The sequence below is a fragment of the Diadema antillarum genome, unplaced genomic scaffold (assembly GCF_040938485.1).
Source record: "Diadema antillarum isolate AM-2024a unplaced genomic scaffold, OU_Dant_1.0 seq00001774_RagTag, whole genome shotgun sequence".
In the NCBI taxonomy this organism is placed as follows: domain Eukaryota; kingdom Metazoa; phylum Echinodermata; class Echinoidea; order Diadematoida; family Diadematidae; genus Diadema; species Diadema antillarum.
Genome location: NW_027272455.1, coordinates 114,522 through 141,073, shown reverse-complemented (window position 1 = coordinate 141,073; position 26,552 = coordinate 114,522). Strand labels below are relative to the sequence as shown.

At 38.5% G+C, this 26,552-nt stretch overlaps 1 protein-coding gene across 1 annotated transcript in view; it reads right to left on the bottom strand.

Moving 5' to 3' along the window:
• LOC139712230 (receptor expression-enhancing protein 5-like) overlaps positions 1–26,552 on the bottom strand; it is a 36,098-nt gene extending 9,546 nt beyond the window's left edge. The window contains exons 1-3 of the mRNA XM_071624068.1: positions 26,270–26,552; positions 10,837–10,930; positions 36–174 (exon numbers count right to left, since the gene is read on the bottom strand). Of these exons, the coding sequence (XP_071480169.1) occupies positions 36–174; positions 10,837–10,930; positions 26,270–26,411 (375 nt within the window). The 5' untranslated portion in view covers positions 26,412–26,552. The remainder of the gene's footprint in view (positions 1–35; positions 175–10,836; positions 10,931–26,269) is intronic.

Sequence of the window (26,552 nt, the reverse complement as noted above, 5' to 3'; positions counted from 1 at the left end):
AGCCAACAGACTGGAAGACAGGCTACGCCCCGTACCTTGGCCAAGTAGTAGAAGGGGAACCAGGAGAGGAAGATGTCGGAGAAGAACTCAACCAGGCTGAAGGCGCTGTACACCACCCAGTACGTCAGCCATTGGGTGTCATCGTCCTTCTGGGTGCTCTCAATTGCCTTCACACTGTAAGCAAACACACATACACACAAACACACACACACACACAGACAGATAAAGATGATGGGGAGAAGGAAGAAATAGAAGGACACAGAGGCAGACAAACAGAAACAGAATATAGACGGGGGAGAGAGAGAAAGAGAGAGAATGTTATTGTTTAATAGCATTCCTGAATTTTCAGAACAATTCTATATCATTCTTGAACATTTCTGTTCATGAGAAATATAATATTCAACTTTTGATTGATAAATCAATAAATGCTCAGCATAAAACCTTAGAAGTGAAAGTGCTGTTGTCAGCAACCACTTGATTTGGATATTTCCGATGGCAAATTGACAGGCGTCATGATCATATTCATTCCACAAATGTGCTGCTTTAAAAATATACAACACTGCCAAGCAAGGAAAGAGGGGATATCGACTCTCACCAAATGAAGTTAATAAATAAGTCTTTATTATATTTAAAGCATAATTCTCAGTGCATCAACCTGTTGTAAGATGGCAATCTGAGTGCGAGATATCATTTCGAAAAATTACACTAGATTGGGTTGTGTGTATACATATTCCTACTCCGATGCATTTCTTGATGTACATATAATCAAGTGAGTGTGTGAAGAATGGGCCACACCATCCAACTGCTTGGGAAGTTACATTGGGAATTACATTAGCACAACAAATGAGAGGATTCTGAAGTGGATGTGGATGAACTGAAGCACTTCTGGTAACCATGACAACAAGAAATCACAGTATTCTGGCATCCTTGCGGGTGAACTAGACCCAAGATACTTGCACAGGCATGGACATATTATGAAAGATCCAAGAAGAATCACCATTCTATAGTACCACTGAACAGGTAGGCATCTATGGCAGTGGCACTGTTTTGCAAAGCAGCATGGGGTCTCAAATATGATAAAATCAGCATAGTGTGTGCATGTTCTGTACTTGAACAACAGATTATGGCTATATCCACAGTGCAGTTTGAAAATGAAAAGTGTTTTTTTTTTTCTTTTGGTTTGCATTTATCTATGTCATTGCTTTTTGACACAGTGACACAAAGACTCCAGAAGCACTTCCACAAGAAGGAACTACGGGACAAGGAAAGGTATGACATGTTCTAAATTGTTTTTCAATACTAAGTTTTGAGCACAATGTTGGTACAGACCAGTATGACAACAAATACATTTTAAATGAGCACATATCTGTGGAGCATCAATGAAAGTTTGCAAGAACAGAGAATACACTTCAAGGGGATGACTTCAACAGCGAGAAAAGAAAAACATGTCAGAACATGTCCAGCATATACTGTATCTACCTTTATCTACCGTACAATCACACATGAAGGAAGGTTAGTGTTACTGACTGATTTATGGGCTACGCAACTTTAAATACAGGTTGGATACAGAACTTGATCTACCTTGAGACATCTGTAAGTTTGTAATTTAATGCTTTAGCCCACAATAAAATATCCTCTAATTATAGGACATTTCTGCTGCACATGAAGGTTTGTTTGTTTGTTGTTGTTTTTTCCAGTTTACTATCACCCTATCTGCAGTACTTTCTCCATAAGTCACTACCAACAGTAAAACAGTTAGACATCAACACTTGAATTGACTGATACAGGAGCTTTTTCAGCAGCACAGTTTTAATATTCATAATGCACAAAATTATAACATGATTTTTTTTTTTTTTTTTGTTCTCGTGACAACCAATGCTCTTTATAAAAATCCTATTTTCTTATCAATTATTCATATTTGCATCAATTTTCATTGACATTTTCTCTATGTGACTGCATCACAAAACCAACAAAAAGTGCCAGGCATGGATTTTTAGTTACGGACAGGTTTTGAAAGAGTAGACTTCAAGCTTTGAAATGATGTATAACTCAATACAACTGCACCTTTCTAACCTGACTAGATAATGCAGTTAATAATGTTGTACACAGACTTGAAAAAAAACTTTACTGAGAAAAGAGGCTTTCAAGTTTAGGGTCTATTCAAGTGCTTTTATGAATAGTCATCTTACCAAGTTGCACACTGTGCAATGAATGGGACAAAAAATAGGATGTAAAACTCTGTAATAGCCACAATGAAAGGATCATCAGATTAAGCTTAAATCTTCCATACTTATAAAGAAGATTCAATTCATGACAGACTGATAGTAACTTTCAATACAGTAGCACCATCCTTTCAAAAGTTTTTGGATTTAAAAGTGAACAGTGTGTAAAGGGTTTTTATGAAGTGAAAATGGGTCTCTAAGACATACCTAATCACACCATTCTACAAATAGCATCTCTTGTAAAAACTGCTAAAAACACAACTTCCCATTCAGTTTATAAACTCGAACTTTAGAACTACATAGAAGTGCTCTTCCAGAAAATATGAAAAACTGAAGATTGACCAGGTTTACCCATTTCACCTATTTTGAGTCCTCACGCAAAATCAGGATGCGCCACTATTTGTTGCTTTTGTGATGCACAGTCACATACTGTATGCTCATGGAATCATCAAATTAGTAAGGTACATTGCAACATTGCAAGCTGATTTTCTTTCCAAAAAATAAATAGCTCTCTAAATCACACCCATAAACTGCTTTATGGTCAATGCCCAATGATAGAGTTTGAATACATGTACATTCCACCACTTCTCTAATTTGTCTCTGAAATTGAAAACTTCCAGACTATGATCTTGACCTTTGACCTCAGCCACATCTTTCCTAGGATCTAAGCGGTGAATTGCTCTGACACAGTTTTTTATTGACCTTTACATATAATCATGTGATCGTATTTCTTCGGTTTATAGCCCACATGTATACCAACCAATATTTTGCAATATATGCAACATCCCTTTGCACACACACAAAAAAAGTTTATCACATGCACTAACTATAATAATGGGGTGCTATGGGACCCCTGTCACTCCAGTAACCCTAGCTATTTGCACCGAACGCATATAATGTACACAAGTACACCTACAGTAATTCCAGAAAGACACAAGGGGGAGGGGAGGAAGCATAGTGCATTGCATTTTCCTGTCTGCCTGCCATTTCTGCTGAGCTCATTTCAGTTGTGAATAGTCCACTGGCTTGGACAATTAGCAATGCACACACTGATGCACTCATGATTGCTTTGGTATCGCTATCAATTCCTACCATTCTCACATGCGCTAAACTTGAACTTTATATTTAAAAGAACTCACGAGATGTGAATTGGGCCATATGCACTTAACCATCTTTCCTGTTTGTTTTCCTTTTAAAGGGATGGTACAGTATTAGTGGAGATGAGAATTGGGCTTTTAACTTTTTGCGAGATACCAAGAAAACACTTATGATATAGTACAGAGCATACCATTTTAAGAGGAATTCAAAGTTTATTTGATGAAAATCGGGTTTGGAATGACTGAAACATCCAAAAACAAAGAAAAACAAAGCGATCGTAATAAAGTGTGAGTCCCACACTTCATTAGAATTGCTCTTTTTCGGATATCTCAGCCATTTCAAAACCAATTTTCATCAAATGAAAGTTGAATTCCTCATAGAATTACATGCTCTTTCATATTTCATAAGAGGTTTCTCATTATTTCACCAAAAAATGTTACAAACCTGAAATTAGGTCTCAACCAAAACTGTACGATCCCTTTAAACTTGAACTGCATTTAGACTTTTTTTCCCTTCTGTACTCAATCACACCCACACATATTTGAACAGTAAATTCTTTCCATCATGCTTCATACAATCTCATACTTGTAGCTCTTTGCAAACTCCTTCTCTTTTAATAGAGAAGTACATTGTACATGTACCGAACCACATGAAAGGCCAAGGAACTTAACTGTGTCGCCATACAGGGAAGGATTAATCATACCTGTGGATAAAATTCACAAATACCCAAGAACGCACATCTCAGATAACACTAGTAGAATTTAAACAAAGGAGTTATTGGTTTCTGCATCATGATGCAGAAATCAATTTCATTTGGCACCATTCACACAAGCAAAAAATTCACTTGGATTCAAATGAAATGCTTGAATCTCCAGACTGCACATGCCTAAACAAATGACCAGAAAGTGACCCAAGGCATCCCGATGTGTGAACTTCAGCTCAGTAGTGTGGCGAGCTGCAGTGTGGGTTTACACATAATCATTTTTCACTTTGCATGCAGTTCACAAATGCTCCGTAGGGCAAATTATCAAGAGAGTTCAAAACACCAAGCTGGATTGATTTTTCGCATCAGGATTGATATTGCGAGAGCTCAAATATTTTGGGGTGTCCACACACAGGAATAATAATTTTTTGCATCGTGTTTTAAAAAAAAAAGGTTTTTCAGAAACTGTTTATCCTAGGTCGGTGTAGATGCGACTTCTGCATACTAGTAGATGGTAACCTCTTATCTTGAATAAGACTGTCCACAGATTAAGCATCATATCAGGGATGTGTCTCCCTTGCAATAAAACACATCAGTCAGGACTCATAATGACTCTCAGCTAATCTGTACATTATCAAGAAATTCAGTACTTTGGACACATCCAAGCACACTCGAGTGCAACAAGCTTCCAGTGTTTTAGTCTTCAGACTTCCAATGGATTTCATCCTGTCATCTGTATGAGAATAAATCACATCATTTTGATTTTCGTACTTTTTTTTCTACCAAAGTAGAGTGGAATAAAAGGGAAGTTGATGACTACATAATTTAATGTCATTTACGCAAGTCAATAGATTTTTCTAGTCCTGTGTATGTCAACTTATATGAGGTTTACTGTATTTCTTTATACCCTATACCCAGTAAAATGACCCCAAAATGAATAATTACTTTACATCGCATGTACTACCAGCAAGGCTGCATCTTTAATACCAAACTGTGGTATAAAGAGCCAATATCAACTCTGTGGTCTTTGGCCGATAAAAGATTATAATTTTCCATCTGCATGTAAACAGTCTAGCCCATATAATGCATCATCACCAAATAATACCATAGGTGCCAAAATACTGTACACATGTGCATTATGTTTTATGCAATGCTGCATTACTACCACTGGTCTGATGGTCCAGGACCAGTACAAATCACAGTTGGACCAGTAACTTTTTCAGGAATGGACCAGTAAAAAATGGAAAAACTGTATACCAACTGGTCTGAAAGGTCAGACCAGTAGGAAAAAAAAATGGGTTAGTGTACAGCCCTGTTTAATGGTAAATTCAAGCACAGTTTTTGCTATAAGGCAAGACTGAACCATGAATGTTTAAGTACCGGTAATTGAAACAAGGTGGAACCGAATGGCTTTGAATTGTATTCACAGAGGTTAAAATGTACAGGAACAAAAAGTCCAACACTGGTAACCACATGCAGGACACGTAGCCGACGTCACATCCTGAAATACTTTGTACCCGCTTGATACACAATAACAAGGTCACCTTCAAATGAAGACTCACAAAAAATGAATTCCCTTCCTCTCATCCCCCCCCCCCTTTATATTTGATAGATTTGACCGCAGAACAAATACATATGCCCCTATGATAAAATGTACAGCTGACTGCACTGGTTGGAGTAGGTGTAGAACACTGCCATGCATACCTGATCTGAAAATACTGCTAGTGCTATCATACACATGCGCACACACAATACGTGGTAGTATTGGTACGTGTACCATGAACACGATGTTAATAATACATGCATGTCCACTCAACCATCATTCTCTCTGTACAATAGATACCACCCTGTCAAAAGCATGGCACTACTGGCCCTAACTAGTTCACACAATATTTTTTTTTTTTGCATGGGTAATAAACCTAAGTGATCGCCAATAGACCGCTTAGCATTCAAAGTCTATGCAAGTTTTGTTCACAAAAGTTGTCCTCATGACATGACGAACCTTGACATCACTAATATATATATTTTCCCCCATTTTCTTGTAATACCAATAGCATGTGTTTTCATGCTTGACAAACAACCAACTAAGAAACCCTGCCCAGGCAAGCAATTTTAGCGCATGCATCCCACAGAGCTTGCAGAATGCTTGCCCAACGTAGCAAAAACTGTTAAGTGAATTCCTGCTGAAGGACCTTAGTACAATGTACATGGGAGGGAACATATGAATGAAATGCTTGGTTAAAGGCTGTAGGAAAATAAACATCCATGAATCATAATAAATGTAAAAAAATAAAGATAGATAAATAAATAAATAAATAAATAAATGTTGTACATTACAGAAACATGTCTTTATGTACAACAAAGTACATTGTATGTGTTAGTGTACTGTTTGTGACTGAGCACCTGCATGCATGTGTGTACAAATGTGTGTGTTCAAGTATGTGTGCTTACAAAGTTACATGTGTGCATGTGTGTGAGGGTGTGTGTCATAATGAGTTTATTTGTGCTGAAGCACCTACAGCATTGCAGTAAAACCTGCATTATCATGCTAGAATCCTCCAAGTGTCATGACTCAGAACCTGAGATTACCGTACTTTCCACAAACGAACCTTGAAACGACTATTTTTTCTCTCATTTTCTTGTAATACCCATAGCACATGCGTTTTCATGCTTGACAAACAACCAACAAAGAAACCCTGCCCAGGCAAGCAATTTCAGCGCATGCATCCCACAAACACAGTGGGATTTTATGTATTTTACACAGCATATACAGGATGTAAGCACCGTCTACTCCTGAATTACAATCATGAAATTATCTTTTCTTTCCCTGTTTATTATTGAAATCCATAAACTGTCAACTTGGCTGTGTAACTCAAAGTTTTGAAATGGAGGTATGCATAAATTGCAAAGAATTGATGTAATTTTCATAGCATGTAAAAGTAACAGTGTTGTTTCACCTGAAATATTCTATATGCCCTACTTCCATAGATCTATTGTCATACCCTAATTTAAAATCTAATATAATCTAAATCAGGCATATCATTAAAAAAAAATTGTTCCTTACACTCACAAGGTTTGACTGAGACTTGCCTGACATAAGGGCTTTTTACACTTGTAAATTTTTGCTTAGCCCCGGACCAACGGCGGGTCTAAGGGGGGGGGCCTTAGCCCCACCGTTGGTACGGGACTATCCTTAGCCCACTTTCTGTTTACACTCGTTTTTGCCAAAGTGGGCTAGCCCCACCGATAGTACGGTACTATCTGGCCCTGCAAAATAGCAGGGGTTAGCACCGCAATTGCGGTGCCAAGCAAGTGAGTGTAAACAGAACGAAAAAATAATCCTAGGCTAAGCGACGGAGACGAAGTCCGACCCTCACTGACCAATCAGAAACGAGGTAATCAAGTGCTGCCGGTGCGTGCGTGTACGTGTACAGTACACAGCGTAATTATGAATATTCATGTGGTTTGGAAAGTCCGGGGCTAAGAAATACGAGTGTAAAAAGGTCAGTTTTCTCCTTAGCCCCGGACAAGAGATAGTACGGGACTAATTGGCGAGTGTAAATAGCTGAAAAAATTGGTACGGGACTAACGATAGTCCTGGGTCAGAGAAAGTTCGGGGTTGAGAAACACAAGTGTAAAAAGCCCTATACAGTAGCAACAACTAGACATGGAAGTTATATGCACATGAACTGTGTATTGCATTGCATTTAATTTTATAAAACAAGAACAGAAAAGCTGAAGAGCTCATTAGGTTTTTGAAAGGAGGAATAAGTCAGAGACTTGATTACATCTACAAACTAGTCATTGCCCCATGCAGATCAGAACGAAAATGATATGTTCAGGAACTATGAGTACAAATGCTTTGTCTTTGGACAGCTGTTCTTCTGTGACATATCGATGGATGTTGGGATCGAATGAAGGGGGGGGGGGGTAATCACTTTTAACGGACTGAGCAGCTGCTATGGAAGAATAAATATAACGACATGAAACATAACTCTTCATTTACAGAACATGATGCCACATGTCACATGTCTTCTCGACAGTCAGATGCACATGCATTACAATATCGTTCAAGAGTTCTGTATGGAAAGGTGTGGGCATTTTCGTCTTTCACATGTACTATTGCAACAGTGAGATATTTGTGCATATTGCCCCTGTACTGACAGGATCATGATGGTATCAAACACACACATGTTAAATATAAAGAGACATGCATTTCTCTCACATATGTGATAATACTTTATATGGCTGTAGACAATTGAATACATTTCAACTATTCACTCATATACAAGGCACACAAAATGGAGCTGTTCTTGGGTTTATATAGTACCAGTATTATATCATGGTCTCAGTTCTCACATACACACAGCGTGTGAGCATATCAGTAGACACGATACTGTATACTGTACATTGTATATGTACCTGCATTATTAAACAACATTGGGTTGATATAAGATTTCTCTTTATCTCTATCTACTAGAAGTAGATACATGTTGTAGATATGGTAGATACATACATGTACATCACATAGTTTTATACTGCAAATTTTGTTTGGGGGATACAATATCAAGAGACCTGGGGGTCTTGCACTCACCTGAGTAATGCAAGTTCACCTTCTAGGTATTCTTGCAGACTCTAATAAACTACAGGAAAAAGGAAATAACTTAGCTCTACATGTATCACGTCTGGTTCCAGATAATATTTTTTAAAGATTCCTTAAAGGGAACGCAAACCCAGAGAGCAATGTGGATTGAGTGAAAGCAGCAACATTAGTAGAACATATCAGTGAAAGTTTGAAGAAAATCGGACAATCGATGCAAAAGTTATGAATTTTTAAAGTTTTGATGTTGGAACCGCTGGATGAGGAGACTACTAGAGGTTATGACGTATGAGTGGACAACAATGTAAAGAAAATATAAAGAAAATTCTACAAAGATTCATTTTTCATGAAAAGTACACATTCCATCAACTTGATACTGACATATGTTAAGGGTAGCAATAATTCCCCCTGCTTTCTGAAAGCAGTTAGTCAAGTGATCTTTCATAATGCTAGAAAAGTGAATTTTTGTTGAATTTTCTTTATAATTTCTTTTGTATTGTTGTCCACTCATACATCATAACCTCTAGTAGTCTCCTCATCCAGCGGTTCCAACACCAACACTTTAAAAATTCAGAACTTTTGCATCGATTGTCCGATTTTCCTCAAACTTTCACTGATATGTTCTAGTAATGTTGCTGCTTTCACTCAATCCACATTGCTCTTTGGGTTTGCGTTCCCTTTAACTTTTTTTTTTTTTTTTTTTGGGGGGGGGGGGGGTGGGACTCCCCTAGGGGCCCCCCAGGGAAAGCATGCTTCCCATTTGAACAAATTGAGATCCTATCCCCCTAGGAATGACACCTACCTTGTTTGATGAAAATTCATCATGGGGTTTTCAAGAAGATGTAAGTGTACAATTTAGACCCCAATTTGGACACCCCCCCCCCCCCCGCCCAATCGAAAAAAAAAAGGGGGGGGCACCCATGGTTCGCCATAAACAAACTTGAAACTACAGCCATCAATGTATTATCAAACTCATAGTATCAACTTACTGTGGCTCTATCACTTCTGGTTCTAGAGAAGAAGATTTTAAAAGATTCCTTACTTTGGAGGGGGTGGACCCCTGGAGGCCCTCTGGGGAGGGGGGCATGGTGCATGGTGCCCACTTGAACAAACTGAGATCATATCGCCCTAGGGATGCTACTTGCTTAAGTTCTGTGTAAATCTGCTGTGGGGTTGAAATGTTTGTGATCAATTATGAACTCTGCATAGCAGTCTTGGAAAACTCAACCCCAAAAATTACTGTCAGTTGATGGGCACATTTCTACAGCTATACATGGAGGGCCTGAGAAGTTTACAGCATCCTTGAAATCATACAATGCAGACATCACACGCCTTTGTTGACAGCTAGCCAGCCAATCTTTTATAGATTTTTCCTTTTTCTTTATACTCTATTATGGGGGGGGGGGGGGGGGACGGGGGCAGGCACTTGGAACGTGACATTATTAGGCACTAGAGTTCATTTCTCCCAGCTCTGTTGGCCAAATCCTCTCCTACTTCCATTTATCAAATCCTCCCTGTGTCCATGATATACACTGTTGTACACAACAGACAGACACACACACACACACACACACACACACTCTTTGACTTCCTCCGTGATGCGTATAATTTCTAGTACAGATGACACAGACTGTGACAATAATCACATCAATCATTCCTACTCACATCCATGAAATGACTTATGACCAGACAAGCTCTGTACATGACAGATGGCTACAGACAATACATTCTGACCATGTTTTGGTTCAGTATTTACAGTGTAGTATGGGGGAGGGACAGTTACCATTTTCTTTCCTTTTATTTGTCTGTTTTATATACTCAAAATTTTCCTAAATGCCGATTCCTCAGCGCTGGTTGGTACAGAACACCTCATAGTAATATTAGTATGGTACACTGTACACTTTGTCAAATGTCCATGGCATGGAAAGGAATAATGGAATTAGAGAGTCTATAGATTATGATGACTGCAAAATATGAAATCAAAGCAAGACATTCTCATCCTGGAGAGTTGGACACATGGACTAGAAACAGCTTCTTTTTTCTTTCTTTCTTTCTTTCTTTTTTGTGCACATGCAATCTAATGGAACTAGAAATATCAGCTGTATGGTATTGTTGATGTTTTGTGTGTATATTTGAAATGCTTAGTTAAAATGTACCGTTTTCTACAAGTCCGTCGTAATAATGCACGTGGCTATTTCAAGGTCTAAGCATACCTGCAATATGCCGGATACATAAAGCCAAGGAAACTTGTCAGAAATGATGCTGCGTAGCCGACTACCAGCCAGATACCAACAAGGGCCACAAGACCTGGACAAATAGAAAAAAAAACAAAAAACAAAACAAAGGTTAATGCACATGACTAGTCATTTATAAGCTTTGGCCATCACTGCACTCATATTTTGACAAAGTATAGGATTATAAACATACTTAAAACACCTAATTGCATAACAATTTGTACTGACACTCATTTATGTGTATGTACTCAGGAGGATTACCGGTAACTGCAAAACAAAGCATACAAAATTTATCTGCAGTGTTTTACATGACAATAAATACAATAGTACACGAAGAAACTTGCATGGACTGCTGTAACCATGGATGCCTTAAAAAACAAACAAAGAAACATGGATTTTTTTTAACATGGTGTGTGTGTGTGTGGGGGGGGGGGGGGGTTACTAATCACAGATACTACTGCCTTCTTCAGTTCATACAAAGTGTTGTCACCACCACTCCATAGGGACAACTCACAAGACATTTGTCCCAATAAGACAACTGTCCCCAATTATTGAAAGATCAACAATGGAGTCAGCCAAACAAGAACAACAAAGTTTGACGAATGGGCTAACAAGTTCATTGAATTTTCATCCTTGTGTAAGAATCAATTTTTACGAGGTCTTCATTTTGTGTGAATATCAAACCAAATACATTTACCATTTAAAGTGTATCTAAAATTGCTACTCCGTTATTCTATTCCTGTCGAAGTTGTATTACTAAGTATTACTGTCGGTCTATGTCTCAATTAGATGGTGGCAACTGTACCATGGAACTTTTTATCATGGTGCCCTTTGGTACACACAGTATATGTTAGAGCCTTCTTGAGGACTCTGGTGCCGCGGACACACTCGAGGGTCACATGACATGGTTACCTTCAGCTACGAATGATAAAATTTTCAGTCAGGAAGTAGCTGATTTCAGGCAAAAGTTGGGGTCAACCTGTGTGCTGCTAAAAAGCATACCATGTACATGTAGTATACCATGTACATTGTAGTATACATATATTCGTACATGTACATTCTGCTTTTCAAAATACATACAATGCTACAAACTGCTTTGTGCATCATGTACAGTAGTGCACAGGCAGTATCAAAAATAACTAAACAATGATCTACTGCTACTACTACAACTTATAATAATGATGATTATTATTAACATTAAAGAAATGAATAATGATAATGATCATCATCAGCATACTAGATAATTCTACTAAGAACTGTAAAACATAATATATTTGCGGCACTAAATTTTCACGAACTGGAGCCGACGATCTTTTTCGTGGCATGAAATTTTTTTTCGCGAATTACCACTGGCATTTAATGCATATAGTGTAGACAAGGAATTTCACATGCATTTTAATTTTATGAATCTTGGCGCTCGCGAAATTTGCGAAATCAAAATGCACGCGAACATTCCTCGTTTTACAGTACTTCTATTACTGATAAGATTACAATCTCCAAAATATCATTATTATTGTTACTTTTACTCCAGCTGCTACCACAACCTGTATTTACTATGAAAATGACTATCTTCTAAATGTTCAATATCAGATCAATGACAAGAGGAGAGAGAAGCATTCACCTCAGATTCAAGATTAAGATTTGTTTCTCAAACCATGGTACCAACACTACATCAGCACACCCCTGTAGCCATGTATACTAACTAGTACAGTGTACTTTGCACTACATCCTACTGGGTTCCTGCATATCATACACATACGGGCAGTACATGACAGGGTATATAATTACACAAAACATACACCGCTTCAGATAGGCTACACGTACAGTGTACAATGTACTAGTGTACATAATGTGTATCATACCCTCTACACAAATCCTAGTTGCACATTTGCATGATGAAAGCAGAAAAAGGATTTTCCTGCATGCTAGATATTGTACAGTGTATACCTACCTTGTAATGTTTGAATGTCCTATAGGGGTATAAAAAGTTAACCTGTTGAGGACAGACTGATTTTGCTACAACACACATTTCCCATAGACACCTGCCTGAGTATGTTCTGTACTTGGGACTTGTCCTTGATGGGTTAATATATGTACCCTCTAACAAAGTGTTTTTATTTAAAACATAAAATCAAGATCATCTCAACCAATTTATGAAACTTTGACATACTCTGTACCTGAAAGTGTACAGCCCACCTGGTATTAATCACAGGTTGTGAAATATCACTAGGTAATGCAATGTAATTAATACACAGTGTACCAATGAAGTGCATGAAATCAAGAAAAATGAATTTAAACTCATCCAGCAATGCACCAACTCTAATTCTATACCTTGAATTGCTATCCGAACCTTGGCTGGCTGCTTTGCAAGTTCCTCCTTGGCTTTCTGCACAAACTCCATAATTCACTTGCGTTGCTTTACAGTACTTTATACAAATATTCTCCACTACTTTTAGAGCAAAAGCGGCACTCCTGCACTGCAGCACGTCAAATCGACTCGGTCCTTCCCTCTACCAGAGCTGTCAGCTTTTATAAGTCAGGTCAGAAATTCATAAGCCCGGAAAGCTGATCCCTTGTGGTTGGTTAACCATGGAGACATGAAACTGAAGAGGAGTGTACACGTACAATTGTAGGTACAATAGGTACACTACGTCACTTTAGACTGTCATCGGGCCAAAACTTGGGCAAACCAGTAGTCCTGTCGTCTACGTGTCAGAGACTGCAGGATATGAGAGTGAGCTCATTGCCACAATGGCTTCCCCCTGGTCCTCATCAATCCAGGAAATGACAACAACAACAACAACAACAACTCGCTGTTCATTTACTTACAGCTAGCCTTTCATGAGCATGACACAGGTAGGTAGCACACTCAACCCACGTCACAACACGAAGGTATGATACAAATCTTGTTCCTGCAATGACACAAAGTGGACCCCCTGGCCTGGTAACCTTCGCTGCCTTAGATTCAACCTACAGGTGTACTACAGGTGTGCAAGACTGGAACATGCTTTTCAACAGAGCTGAACAGTCAATAACTCCTGACACAATGCACAGTATGTAAATGAGATTCCCTAATCTACACGTTCGTCTAGATGACAAGCTGTCTGAATGCAACACTGATTACATACATGGAGGTGTGACACTCTAGCCTCTAGCGTCAGCTGTTATCATCAAATGTGCGACACCAATGCTTGTTTTACAGTAACCATCTGTTGCAAGTGCAATGTTGATCGATTTCTCGCCACAGACCCTGATGCCTTCCCGCATATTGACAGTTCCAGGCATGACCTGTTCATTCAGTGATCCTGCAGATGCCATCATCATAAAGTAACGGAATACGAGTAGTATTTGTATCGCCTCATTTCATGCTAAGCGAACATTTTCAATTGAAATAGATTTTAGGCTTCAGCATTCCCTTGTTATTGAAAGCAGCACCTTGGAAAATCAATTATGAATTCCCTGACAGGCACGAAACACATGCTATAAATCCACCATTTATTTTGAAACTTGATTTAAGTATTGAATATCACAGTGCAACTTCCTCTATCACAAATGAGACTCAGAGCTCCTTTCCTGTACTGTATAATGCAAAAAGGTATGGATGGTGGATCAACATTTGATCTAACAAGAAATACATATAAAAAATTTTAAAAAAACACAGAAGAAAATGCATCCCGGCATTCAAACTGTTCATTCTTCTTTCCCTTTGCTGTGACAGGTGAAGTATTGTATGTGATATTTCAGGTCCATCAGATATTCCTGTGAATACTCTTCATTAAAGGACAAGTTCACCTTCATAAACATGTGAGTTGTGTGAATGCAGCAATATTAGTAGAACACATCAGTGAGAGTTTGAGCAAAATCGGACAATCCGTTAAAAAGTTATGAATTTTTGAAGTTTCTGCTCAGTCACGGCTGGATGAAAAGACTACTATAGCTTGTGATGTCACATGAGTACAACGATATAAAGAAAGAATAAAGAAAATTCAACATATTTCCATTTTTCTTGCATAACAAAAGAACACTCGACTTCTCTCTTTCAGAAGGCAGGGGGAATAATATTACCCTTTACATACGTCAGTAGCAAGTCGAAGAAATATGCACTTTATTCAATAAGTAAAGTTTTGTGAAATTCTCTTTTTATTTTCCTTATATAGTTGTACGCATGTGACATCATACACTGTAGTAGTCTTCTCTTCCAGCAGTGACTGCGCAGATACTTAAAATATTCTTAACTTTTGAACAGATTATCCAATTTTCCTCAAACTTTCACTGATATGTTCTACTAATTAATATTGCTGCATTCTCTCAATCCTTATGTATATGAAGGTGGACTTGTCCTTTAAACATTTATACACACAGTAGGCTTCCATTAACTGAGCTCAGCAATTCAGCACACATTACAACATTCGCATATTAGTGTGTCTTTCTTGCTTAAATATTCAACAGAAAATTCAACTAAAGATGGGTCTGTAATAAAGACTACTGTGTGACTGATAGTTTCAGATACCCATGGTACACTGTATTCAAATCCTATCCCCGTATTACAAACTGCAAACATACACAGGCTTTGTATAGCACACACACTGAAAAAAGAAGATTTAACATGGTTACTCATTAACTCTGCAAATGATCCTAGTACATCTCAGGACATTGTTCTCAAATTGGCCATAGCAAAACTGTTTCCACTTTAATATTGGATGGAAAGGGAGGCATGTTGAGTTATCATGAGTCAATCCTACACAGGGATGCACATTATAAAGTGTCAAGTAAACTACCAATTGTGTACATATTGTAACTGTAAAACATGTGTACATGCAGAGTTTCACACTGTCATTGTCCATGTAAAAACTGGAGTATGTCAAGACAGCACAGGCAAATGGGATACCTCTTTCTTGAATTTATTATCACTATTTCTTCAATTAGGTGTATGTAACAGATGTGCTGTACATGGTCCTTCATTTACATTTTGATAGCATTCACTGATCTTGTCCACTGGGGTTGACCTTTAGGCCTAATCCTATTTGTACAAAGAAAGTATTTCCCAATTTCATTTCTATCCACTATTCTGAAATGGAAGTATAATGGCTGAAAAAAGAAAAAAAAAGAAATGCAAATAAATCTCACAGACCTTTCACCTTGACCTTCCGATTTAATTTAATTCTGCTGTTTCAGAAAACTGATTTTTCATTGATTTCTATTCTTATCATCAGATAATCACTAAACATTCAAAGCTGATTAAAGGCTGGAAAATGACATTTTTTTTAACAAAGTATAATGACCTTTGAACTAGTTATCATCGCTACCATGTTCATAAAAATAATCATTAGTAGGCCTACCTGGCCTTCTGACTTTTCATCACTAATGGATACCTAAGCTACAGAAATGGCTATTTTTTTTTTAATTTTTTTTTTTTTTTTGGGGGGGGGGGGGGAGGGGTGGGAGCAAGAGTGACTTTTGACCTACGTACCGGCATTATCATTACTATGAAAATAGTCATCATACCTTCTTTTCTTAATACATAAAGTGTATTAATTACCACTGAACATTCCTTCACAAAGTTATGGCTGACAATGCCATTTCAGCCTAATAAAAATCAGTAAATTTTGTCCTTCAGCCTCCCACGGTAGGGATTTTTTTTTTTTTTTAAATTCGGAATATGAAATTATAAGATTTGGTGCATACCTGTGAGGTTTTGTTAATGAATTGCATTTAATACAGATATGCACCAAAGCTCATGATTTGATTAATAAACTGGTTGCCTGAGAATAAAATGCGAACAGGACATTTTATAATTTATATACTGTGAAAGTGAATATTTTTGCGCGACTAATTTTTCGCGCTTGGCCAGGTCAGAAGAGTTTCGCGTGTTTTTAATTCCGCGGAATCAAGACGTCACACACAGGAACATATGGCAAGCAAAAATATTCACAGGCTTTTATTTTTGCGCTAGTTTCTGGTTGCGCGAATTGCGCGAATTTCCACTTTTACAGTACTGAGATATATCAGAGATCACTCTGGCGCAGTTGGCCGTGAGCTGTGCTATTCTGTTACGGCGCGCGCGGATCATGAATGAATTACGGTCATTTGTGTGTGCGTGGAATTTCCCCGACTCGCGATACTGGCTGGACATCAGCGAATTCCCCGGCTCTTACACCTGTATGTGATTGATGCATTTTACCTATTTTGTGGTCTTCTATTTTCTTGCCGCCTGGATGCGTGACAAAATGGATGCTGGGCATGTGAGCGTGAGATGAGGTGCTGAGGCGTGAGTCTCACGCCAGAGGGGTGAGACTTGGTAGGTCTGTGTAACACAGCAGACCTGCCCAGTAGTATGCAATGCTCCCTTTTTTTTGGGGGGGGGGGGGGGGAATATAGATTATAGACATATCTCAGAGCTCGATAAAGCATTGATATAATGTGCACATACTTTGCTGTTATTACCAGAACTAGAAGTGCATTAGATCAGGCAGAGAGGATGTAAGGGTGTGAAAACCACGATGACCAACTTCTATCCTACATTTCACAATAAATGTGCAATGGGACTACACATCAGCATGTGCACTAGATGTAACTGCATCTGCCAATGACATGGCAGTTTCTTCTCTCTTTCTCCCATTTCTCTCATACTGCATGAGATTTTTGCATGCCCTGAGTCAATCTGCCCTCTACTGGAGGCATGGGGTGGAAGAACAATCAGGGCCTAGAGTTAGTAGGCAGTACTAACCACAAAAGTAAATTATCTCTTCAGTGAATCACTGGATTATCCGGAATGCAGAAATACATAAGGACGAGTCTCACTTTTCGGCATTGGCTTAGTCTGCTACTTTCAGACTCTTCTATGATTCAGATGTCTACAATTCTGTAAAGTTTCTACAAAAGTTCAAATTACTCTCACAAAAAGCCACTGAAACAAAATAGAGTGTAATTAGACTAAGTTAAAAGTTGTTGGTACAATAACATGGTACCCTTCAAGAGATTTGTGCAGGGCATGACAGCACAAGATGAATGGAATTATTTGGTATAAGAGTCTGCAATTCATAAACTATACATGTTGTTGAGCCCAGTGCAATGTCCTTACCTCAAAGTCATCCTTCAGTGTGTAGGAGGGTGTGCATGCTCGCTAGTATGGCAGCCTTTGTGCACATGCATGCTTCCAAAGGCATGCATGCGAGCTCCACTTTGCAGAAAATGGAGGCAGAATAAATGCACTCAGTGACAAAAAAAGGCACAAGGGGGAAAAAGGGAAAGATTTCACTCCATGCTTCATTCATTACTTTCAAAATGTTTCACCAGTAACAATAAACTCTTCAGCATAACACACAGTCATCAAGATTATCTACAGTAGCAAATTTCTGAATGTACGTAAGTATATTGTAACTGATACACTGCATACCAATGTTAAGCGTTCTTCTTCTGAAAAACATTCAACATTCCCCAAATCAGTCTTTTTTGTGGAGAATTCCACTCAATATTTATCAATCAACAGAATAAAATGACACCAAAAAAGGGGGTTGGGAAATTAAAATTTTGATACAAGTGTACACTCCAGTTTTACAGTACTGTGATATTTGAGGTTATGAAATTAGTTGCTCTATGTAATGTATTGTAAGTTTCTGTCACTGCAGCATACTAAGTCCCACATGTTCATATTGTCAAAACTATCTTCAAAGTCACCTCTACACAGCAGCCAGCAGCCATCTAATTTTGGCTCCCATGAGCAATTCATCATAATCTAGAAAGTATAGCAGCCACAGACTCCAGGCTGAGGTCTGTGTGATGGTATACTCAGTACATAATACTGATTAACCCACTGAGGATGGGCTGATTTTGCTATAACACGCATTTCCCACAGACACTTGCCCGAGTATACTTGGACTCGTCCTCAACAGCTTAAAGAAGTTACTATCATTTCCACTAGCATTCACATCGAACATCATGGTTTGTTTTTTGTTTTTTTTTCTTCTTCTTCTTTTTTAGAGTAAACTATGTTGTTGACTCACAGTAAGAGAAACTGAAACTGTTTGTCAGATATCTAAAGCCCCTTGTAACCCATTCAAGTCCTTGATAGAAAGACACTAGTGACCCATCATCTCAAATGCAGGCAATACCTGATATTAGTCAGAATTCTTCAGGGGGACACACTTATTGAAACTTTACTGTATTTACATGTATACTCTCTACTTGTATTCTGTACAGGTGTATAAGCTGTTTCAGAGGGTACAGCGTACCAGCATATTGCCAACTTTATCCCGTACAGGTAACTTTTTAGTTTACACACTGAAACACAAAATGGGTATTGACCTTGACACAATCTGTAGGGTACATTTGTCTAAGCTTGAGAGCATCTCCCCCTCCCCCCCCCCAAAAAAAAAAAGCCAATAAAACCTGTTTACACAATTCTGGAATCACATGGAAACGTGCATCATGGTAATATAAAATTTTATGGCCTAAAACCAGTATTGGCAAGAGTTCAATGTACCCCTGCTAAAACTAATGGACATATCCCCACCACTTGCCAAATATGTGCATTCATGTCTGCTTGCATCCGTGCATAAGCTTACAAGGGTAGGGTAGTGTAGACTGGAAATGGTATTGGAAAATCAATGGGGGGTAAATGAAGAACTCCACCCTCAATATTTAACTAGGCTAAGTGAACTATAAATTTGTGTCTAGATCTAGGTCTAATCAAAGTAAAGCAAATCTCAACAACTTCATGTGGAAATATAACTAGGCCGTGTATACACATACACTTTGTACTAGTACCCAGTCATTTACTCTAGATCTTTACCTAGAGTAGAGACCTTATCATGTAGAGTCTACTGTAATTTGTAATACAGATGTAGAATCTAGTTTTATCTAGCAATCTCGGCCTACTAGCAGGTGGGCTCTAATGTACTTTTGCACCCATATCGAAATCTCAAATTCCGCAAACCCAAACTCTATCAAAGTCATAGGAAATTCTTAATTGTTTACAGAGCTGTATAAGTATTTTGCATTGATCGCATTTTCCCCATAGCACGCCAACAACGAATGCTAACAAATTTGGTATCATATGAAGAAGTAGTTTGTCTTCATATTCTTTTAGAGAGTTGGTGTATTGACAATAAACTGGTATAAATGTTGATGGATCACACTTATCCTCATTACATCTCAGTGTCTGCTTCAGTAGATGAACCAGCCTGTGGCATGCAAGTACAATTGTACATGTAGTTTCGGATATGCTGAATGCGATGGTATGGCTAGTTTCTCATGAACCCCATGTATTCGGATGGGGATAATATCTTGAAAATACCCCTAACAATCACTTTTTTTTCAACAGTGAATGTTTTGGGCATGGCTTTGCATATAAGAATCCATGGTCACATCTACACATAGGGGTTAATGCATATGTGTAAAATTTGACACACATTGCCATCACGTGGCATTCTTGGCACAAAGCTGAAAATGTGGCTGCATGCAGCTAGTTGTGCGTGTGTGTGAACAAGGCATCGGCATGGCACTCACTGCAAGTGTTAAAAAAAAAAATGGAAGGTTTACCGGTAAGTAAGTTTTAGAGCAAGCACACAAACATATGCACACACACAGCACACACAGTATGGGGAGGGGCTTCTGTGCTGGTAAAGGTACTTGTGTTACGCATAATATTTTCTAATGACTGTATGCTCATTAACCACTCGCTGAGGATCCACGTGCTCATGCAGCTCTTCACAGCGCTATTTGCAAACATGATTTTGACACTGTTTCAATCACACTCGGCAAAAAAAAAAAAAAAAAGAAGTTGTAATATTGCTGTGATTTGAAAGGTAATTATCTCAAGATAGAAACTTCATTTCACCATGAAATTTAAAACTAATTCTCTTTTCACATAAAATAGCTCATATTCCACTGTTCATGGAATTTTATAAATTACAAGAACATTCCAGACACCCATTGATAGATAGGTCACATAATATTTGCTAACTTCAGTCGCAAGATTGTGCAAGCAGCATACACCGTGATGGTTCACGAAGTACAGTATGTCCCCCCCAAAATTACAGATTTTCACATTGATAACACCCAATATGATAAAACTGTCTAAATGCTACTTCAAGGTCTTAAAATTTAACATCTTAGTTCTATTTTGCAGAAAACCCCATTCAACTTGGTTAAGCGGTCACAGAGAAATGTGGATTGTTGTAAAGCATGTCATGAGTCTGATTCTTCCAAGTTTAGCACTTCGATGCTCTTGTGTGTGTATACAATAGACAAAACTTGGAGGGAAGAGATTCCTGACATCCTCTACAAAATTACTCATTTCTCTTTGACCACTGAAGCAAATCGAATGGGGTTTTCTGTAAGATGTGGGCAATGAGTTTTATAGTTTCATACCCTGAATTTGTATTTAGATTGATTCACTATTTTTAAAGATATCATTGCGGAGGGTCTCGTTGTAATTTTTTTTGGGGGGACATACAGTACAAGTTGTTTTGAGCAACATGAAAGTCAATGGGCTCAAATGTACTTTCATATCGATGTAGATTAAATCTCAAAATCCCCTGCACCAAGTGCACCAGATTCACAGGCTATACAGTATGCCTTTAATAGCTTATTTCTAATCAATCACCTGAATTTGAGCCAAATTGGTTGTCAGAAAGCGTCAATACCAACGTCAACTTTCATGCTGACGCTCAAAACAACTCGCTCTTCACAAGCTGCTAATTCAACATTCAATGCTGCCCAATCTGAAACTGAAGTTAGCCATCTAATAGTAGGTGACGTATCTTTCAGGTAACTGTAATAATCGGGACGAGACGCTGAAGGTGAAAATCAAGAGTGCTGTTTGTTATTCCGAAGGTTCGCTATTCCGAAGGTCCGTTAATCCGAAACATGCAAATTCCCTATACCTAGAGGTTCGTTAATCTGAAAATGAAAAAGAGTTCGTTAATCCGAAAATTTGTAGTGTTATTCCGAAGGTTCATTACTCCGAAGATTGGTTAATCCGAAAATGAAATTCGGAACAATGAACCTTCGGAAAAATGAATCTTAGGAATAAAGAGCCTTCGGAATAACGAACCTTCGGAATAACAAGCTATAACCAAAATCAATATGTACAACAATTGTGGCAAGTTGAAAGAAGTTGGTTGTGTGTTTGTGTGTGACTGTGTGTCTGTCTGTGGTCATGTGCACTCCAGGAAATGCACTTCTCAACAAACTTTATTCAGCTTGAAAGATTTGTCGTATAATATCAGACAGCTGAATTCTGTATCAGATTTCGGTTTCAGATTGTGTAAGCAGCATCCGCTGTGATTGCTTTCGAAAAGCAAGTTGTTTTGAGCATCATGATGCTTCACGATGACCAATTTAGGCGAGTGATTAGAAATAAGCTACTAAGTAATAGTCATAGCCACGGCAGCGCTAAAAGGCAGACAGACACGCAAATTGGTCAATTTTTGCCCTCCAATTCAGGGGGGAAAAGAATCAGTCATTCAAAGGGCTAACATACACTGTAAGGATGCGAATCAGATCTCAACTAGAAATGTCGCTATGGCGACTGGTATGCCTCCGCCATAATGCATGATTCTCCTAATAGGTCTATAGTACATGTGGACAATGTGTGATTACATTTTCACAAAATTGGCAAAATATTAAAATTACATGTTTGTCACAAATACGAATGTTTACCTTCCTTGACCTATGTTTAATTGGATGAATAGGAGAGCATGTACTTTAACTTCGACTTTGACCCTTTCATAAGTTTACGCACTTGAGTAATTTTCAAGGTATGGAGAAAAAGTGCAATTTCTGTATTGAACAGTAAATTGTTATCATTTTCATCTGGTCTTTGATTCATAAGAGAATCACTGTCAGGCAGAACATACATAAATATGTACTAAGTTTAGAGATTACTTGAGCCGCTTCCGAGATATGGAGAAAGTAGTAAGTTCAGCACTTTCACTTGATCTTTGACGTTTTGACCTTTGACCTTCTTGGCAAAAAAAAAATCCCAGAGAATCTCTAGTGGGTAATATACATGCATACATTAAGTTAAAAAAAAAATAATCCTGCTGGCATTGCATAAACATAAGGGAAATAGTAAAATTTCGAAGTATTGCCCTTGACCTTTGACCCCTGACCTTTGACCCCATGAACCCCCAATTCCCTAGCTAACTACTGCCAGTCAGTACATGCATGTATACTTTGTTCCATAAAGATACTTTGAACAATTTCCAAGATACAGAGAAAAAAGTGAAATTTTAACATTTTACTTGACCTTTTGACCTTTGACCTTTTGACCTCATGACCCCAAACTTTCACCAAAGAATCTTAATTGGGTAATACATGTATACACTAAGTTTCAAAAAAATATCTTCAGGCAATGCATAGATATGGGGGAAATAGTGCAATTTTAAGCATTTGACCTTGACCTTTTGACCTTTGACCTTGAGCATGTGCACCCAAAAGTTGATAGGCACAACTTCACCCCCTAATACACATACATGCCAAGTTTCATTAGGATACCTCAAAAGGTTTTGATAGTTACCCTGTCCACAAAATTCATTACGGACGGACGGAAGGACGGACGGACGGACGGACGGACGGAAGGACGGACAGACGGACGGACGGACAACCCGAAAACATAATGCCTCCGGCACCACTTCGTGGCGGAGGCATAAAAAGCCCTCGCACTGTCCAACTCAGCTGAGCTCGCTTCGTTTGCCCCAAATCACTCAACACCATACAGCGAAAAAGCCTTCCTCCTCAAAAGGCTTAAGTCAAGCAAGCTGCCATAATTCGACCATAATGCCGTCCCAGATTCAACTACCAGCTACATGTGGATGCTTTTGCATGCCGTCAAATTTTTGCACAGGAGGTCAAACCTTTATGTGGGTCCTTTTTACATTAGTGCCAGATGACGTCAACATCAATACTGTATACGCCGAATATTTCGCGAGGTTTTTATTTTCGCGAATTTCGCGAGTCAGCTGCTATTCGCGAAATTTAAAACATGCGAAAATATTAACTCTGATCCTCATATGAATGTGACGTACGCGTACACATTTCTCCGTTCAGAACAGGACTCCACGATCGCGAAATCGTCGGGAAGTCTCAAGTCGCGAAAATGTGGACTCGCGAAATATATGGCGTATACAGTACTTTCTGACAGTCGATTTGGTTCAAATTCAGTGTCTATGGGAGTGATTGGAAATGCTATGAAGAATTTTGGGGGGATTTTGGTGCAATTAGGTGTTACGGAAATCACGACACCTACACTGATGCGAACATATATTACTGGCAGTGCCCCTGGGCCCTGGCCTAGGGGTAAAGGTTCTAGGTTAGGTCCACAGCACTTACATGTACAATGATACAAGTGCACTAGACTCTATTTCTTTTATAAAATAGTGAGTTTTAATGAATAACAAAATAATAGAAACGGCAGTTCAATGTTAGATCGAATACATGATGAATGATAGACAATTAAATTTCAACGCGATAACGGCAGTCTAACGGCCACCTCACACTGTGCGATTTCTTGGGATATTCACACACGATGAATGATTGATGATAGACAAACTTACAACGCGATATCACGAGAGTGGTATATCACTCCAAACATTCACAAACTCACCCTTGTTATTCAGTAACCTACTAAAATACTTGCATCTGAGTCTCCAAGGTCGAATAAAAGTTAAGCTTTAACACTTAATACAAGTGTCGGAAAATCGTTGGAAAATCACAATCGCTTGAAATGCTGCTTTGTACACAAGCACAGTACGAATACGTTCAGCGCATTTTATGCACCAAGGGTCGATCATTTGGTCTGAATGTAGCAACAGAGCGGCTTTTCCTATGGTGTCATTGAAAAGCTAAAATTTGCTTTTCTCTTTTCCTTGGCCAAGTCTTGCGTTAGCGGTTGTATAGCTTCAAAGCGGTTGTAGTGCATGCGCGAATGTGTGTTGCCACTTATATCTCTCTCTTCTATTTTTTCTTCTTTTATTTTCAGGTAGAATCTACACCTAAATTTCCCTTTCCTTCCTATCAATCATTTCTTGTGGTTTTCCTCTTGTCAAACTTTCTAAATTTTGTATTTAAATACTTTCTGCCTAATTGTCCAATGTTTCCTTCATGGGTTGTTTTTCCCTCCAACTACGAAGGTCTTTCCTTTCTATCCTCTCCAATATCTTTTTCTTATGTGTCGTTCTATCAAATGAATCCTTTTCATTATTTCCTTTTCAACTTGTATAATTCTTTCTTTCCTTCCTATTCATCTTTGCTTTCATCCAGTTTTGATTCATCTTTTACTCTATTATTCTACCTAGTGCTTTTCTGTTTTCAATCTACATTTTTCTCTTTGCTTTTCTCTTTTCTTTTCAAACATATCAATTTCTCCCTTGCTTTCCTTTATAATGCGAGTTTCTCTTCTTTCTTTCCTTCCATTATCTTTTAGTGTAAATCTTTTTTTTTGTACATCTTGTTTCATTTTCTTCCAGGTTTTTTTTTTAAATAACTTTTCTTTCATTTTCTTTTCTATCTTTTCCTAGCCTAAGGCTTTTTTCTTCCACCCTTGTCTTATAACCACATTTTTCACAATCTTCTTTCATTCATTCACACACACACACACACACACAACACAAACAACCCCAATCCTCAATCAATCACAACCACGACTCAGTACAAGCTGAGAGAAAGGCAGAAAAGTATTATCGTTCTAAAGATACCACAGAACTTGCTCTGATTGCTACTTGTACGAGATAGCTACATTCAGATCGATCACTGCGCTCGCTGCCGTGAGCATGTTTTGTACACCATGCTGCGCTGTCTGCTCCTGCGCAACGCAGTTATCGCATAGCAAACTAGCGGCGATCGACATATTCTGACAGGTGTAAAAAAGTCAAAACGGTGCAAATTCCTTTCTACTGGACTTTATTCTCACTCAGCTCAGATGCAAATATTTGAGGCTGTTGGATGTTAAATAAAAGAATGAGTTTGTGCATGTTTGGAGATCATTTGATAAACTGGTGCAAAATTACACTAGTGCCGCACTTCCGTGCAGTGCGCGAAAAAAGTTGAATGCCACATGATGTGTCTTGACCAATAACCATGCCTGGCATGAAATCAAAATCATATGGCTATTTTATATAATTGTGTTGTAAGGTCTCTAGCTATTGCACCATGCACTGACTGGCACTGCATAAGCTTATAAGTCATAAATATTACGTCAAAAATATTTCACAAAACCGTATTTCGGGTGAAATATTAGCGCTTGTCCATCAATTAAACAGGCCTTCTGCGCCATTCATCCCACGCCCATTTGTACTTCTTTCATCCATTGAACCCACACACGCCAGCGCCAGCCGCGGCCGTTTATATCCATGTACACACGTTATTATGTTATCTAGCTAGGCCTTCAATACAGTATTGAGTAGTATACCTGCGACATAGTACGTCCTCTTCACCCCTGTCTTTTCCTCGAGCATGGCTAACACATCCGTGACGGCATTTTTCTCGTACAGAGCCTTTTCGATCTTTTCTCTCCAGTTCTCCATCTTTTGTTTTGCAGATTCTGAAGTCATAATTCAAGTAGAGTTTAGAGTAGATTAACTGCGTCAGGTACAGGCTTGGTTTTGTTCGGGGCGCTGAATTACCCTGTAGAAGGAGCAATAGATCAACATGCACGTACGTACGGAACGCGCACCCGTACCTGGGATCGGCGA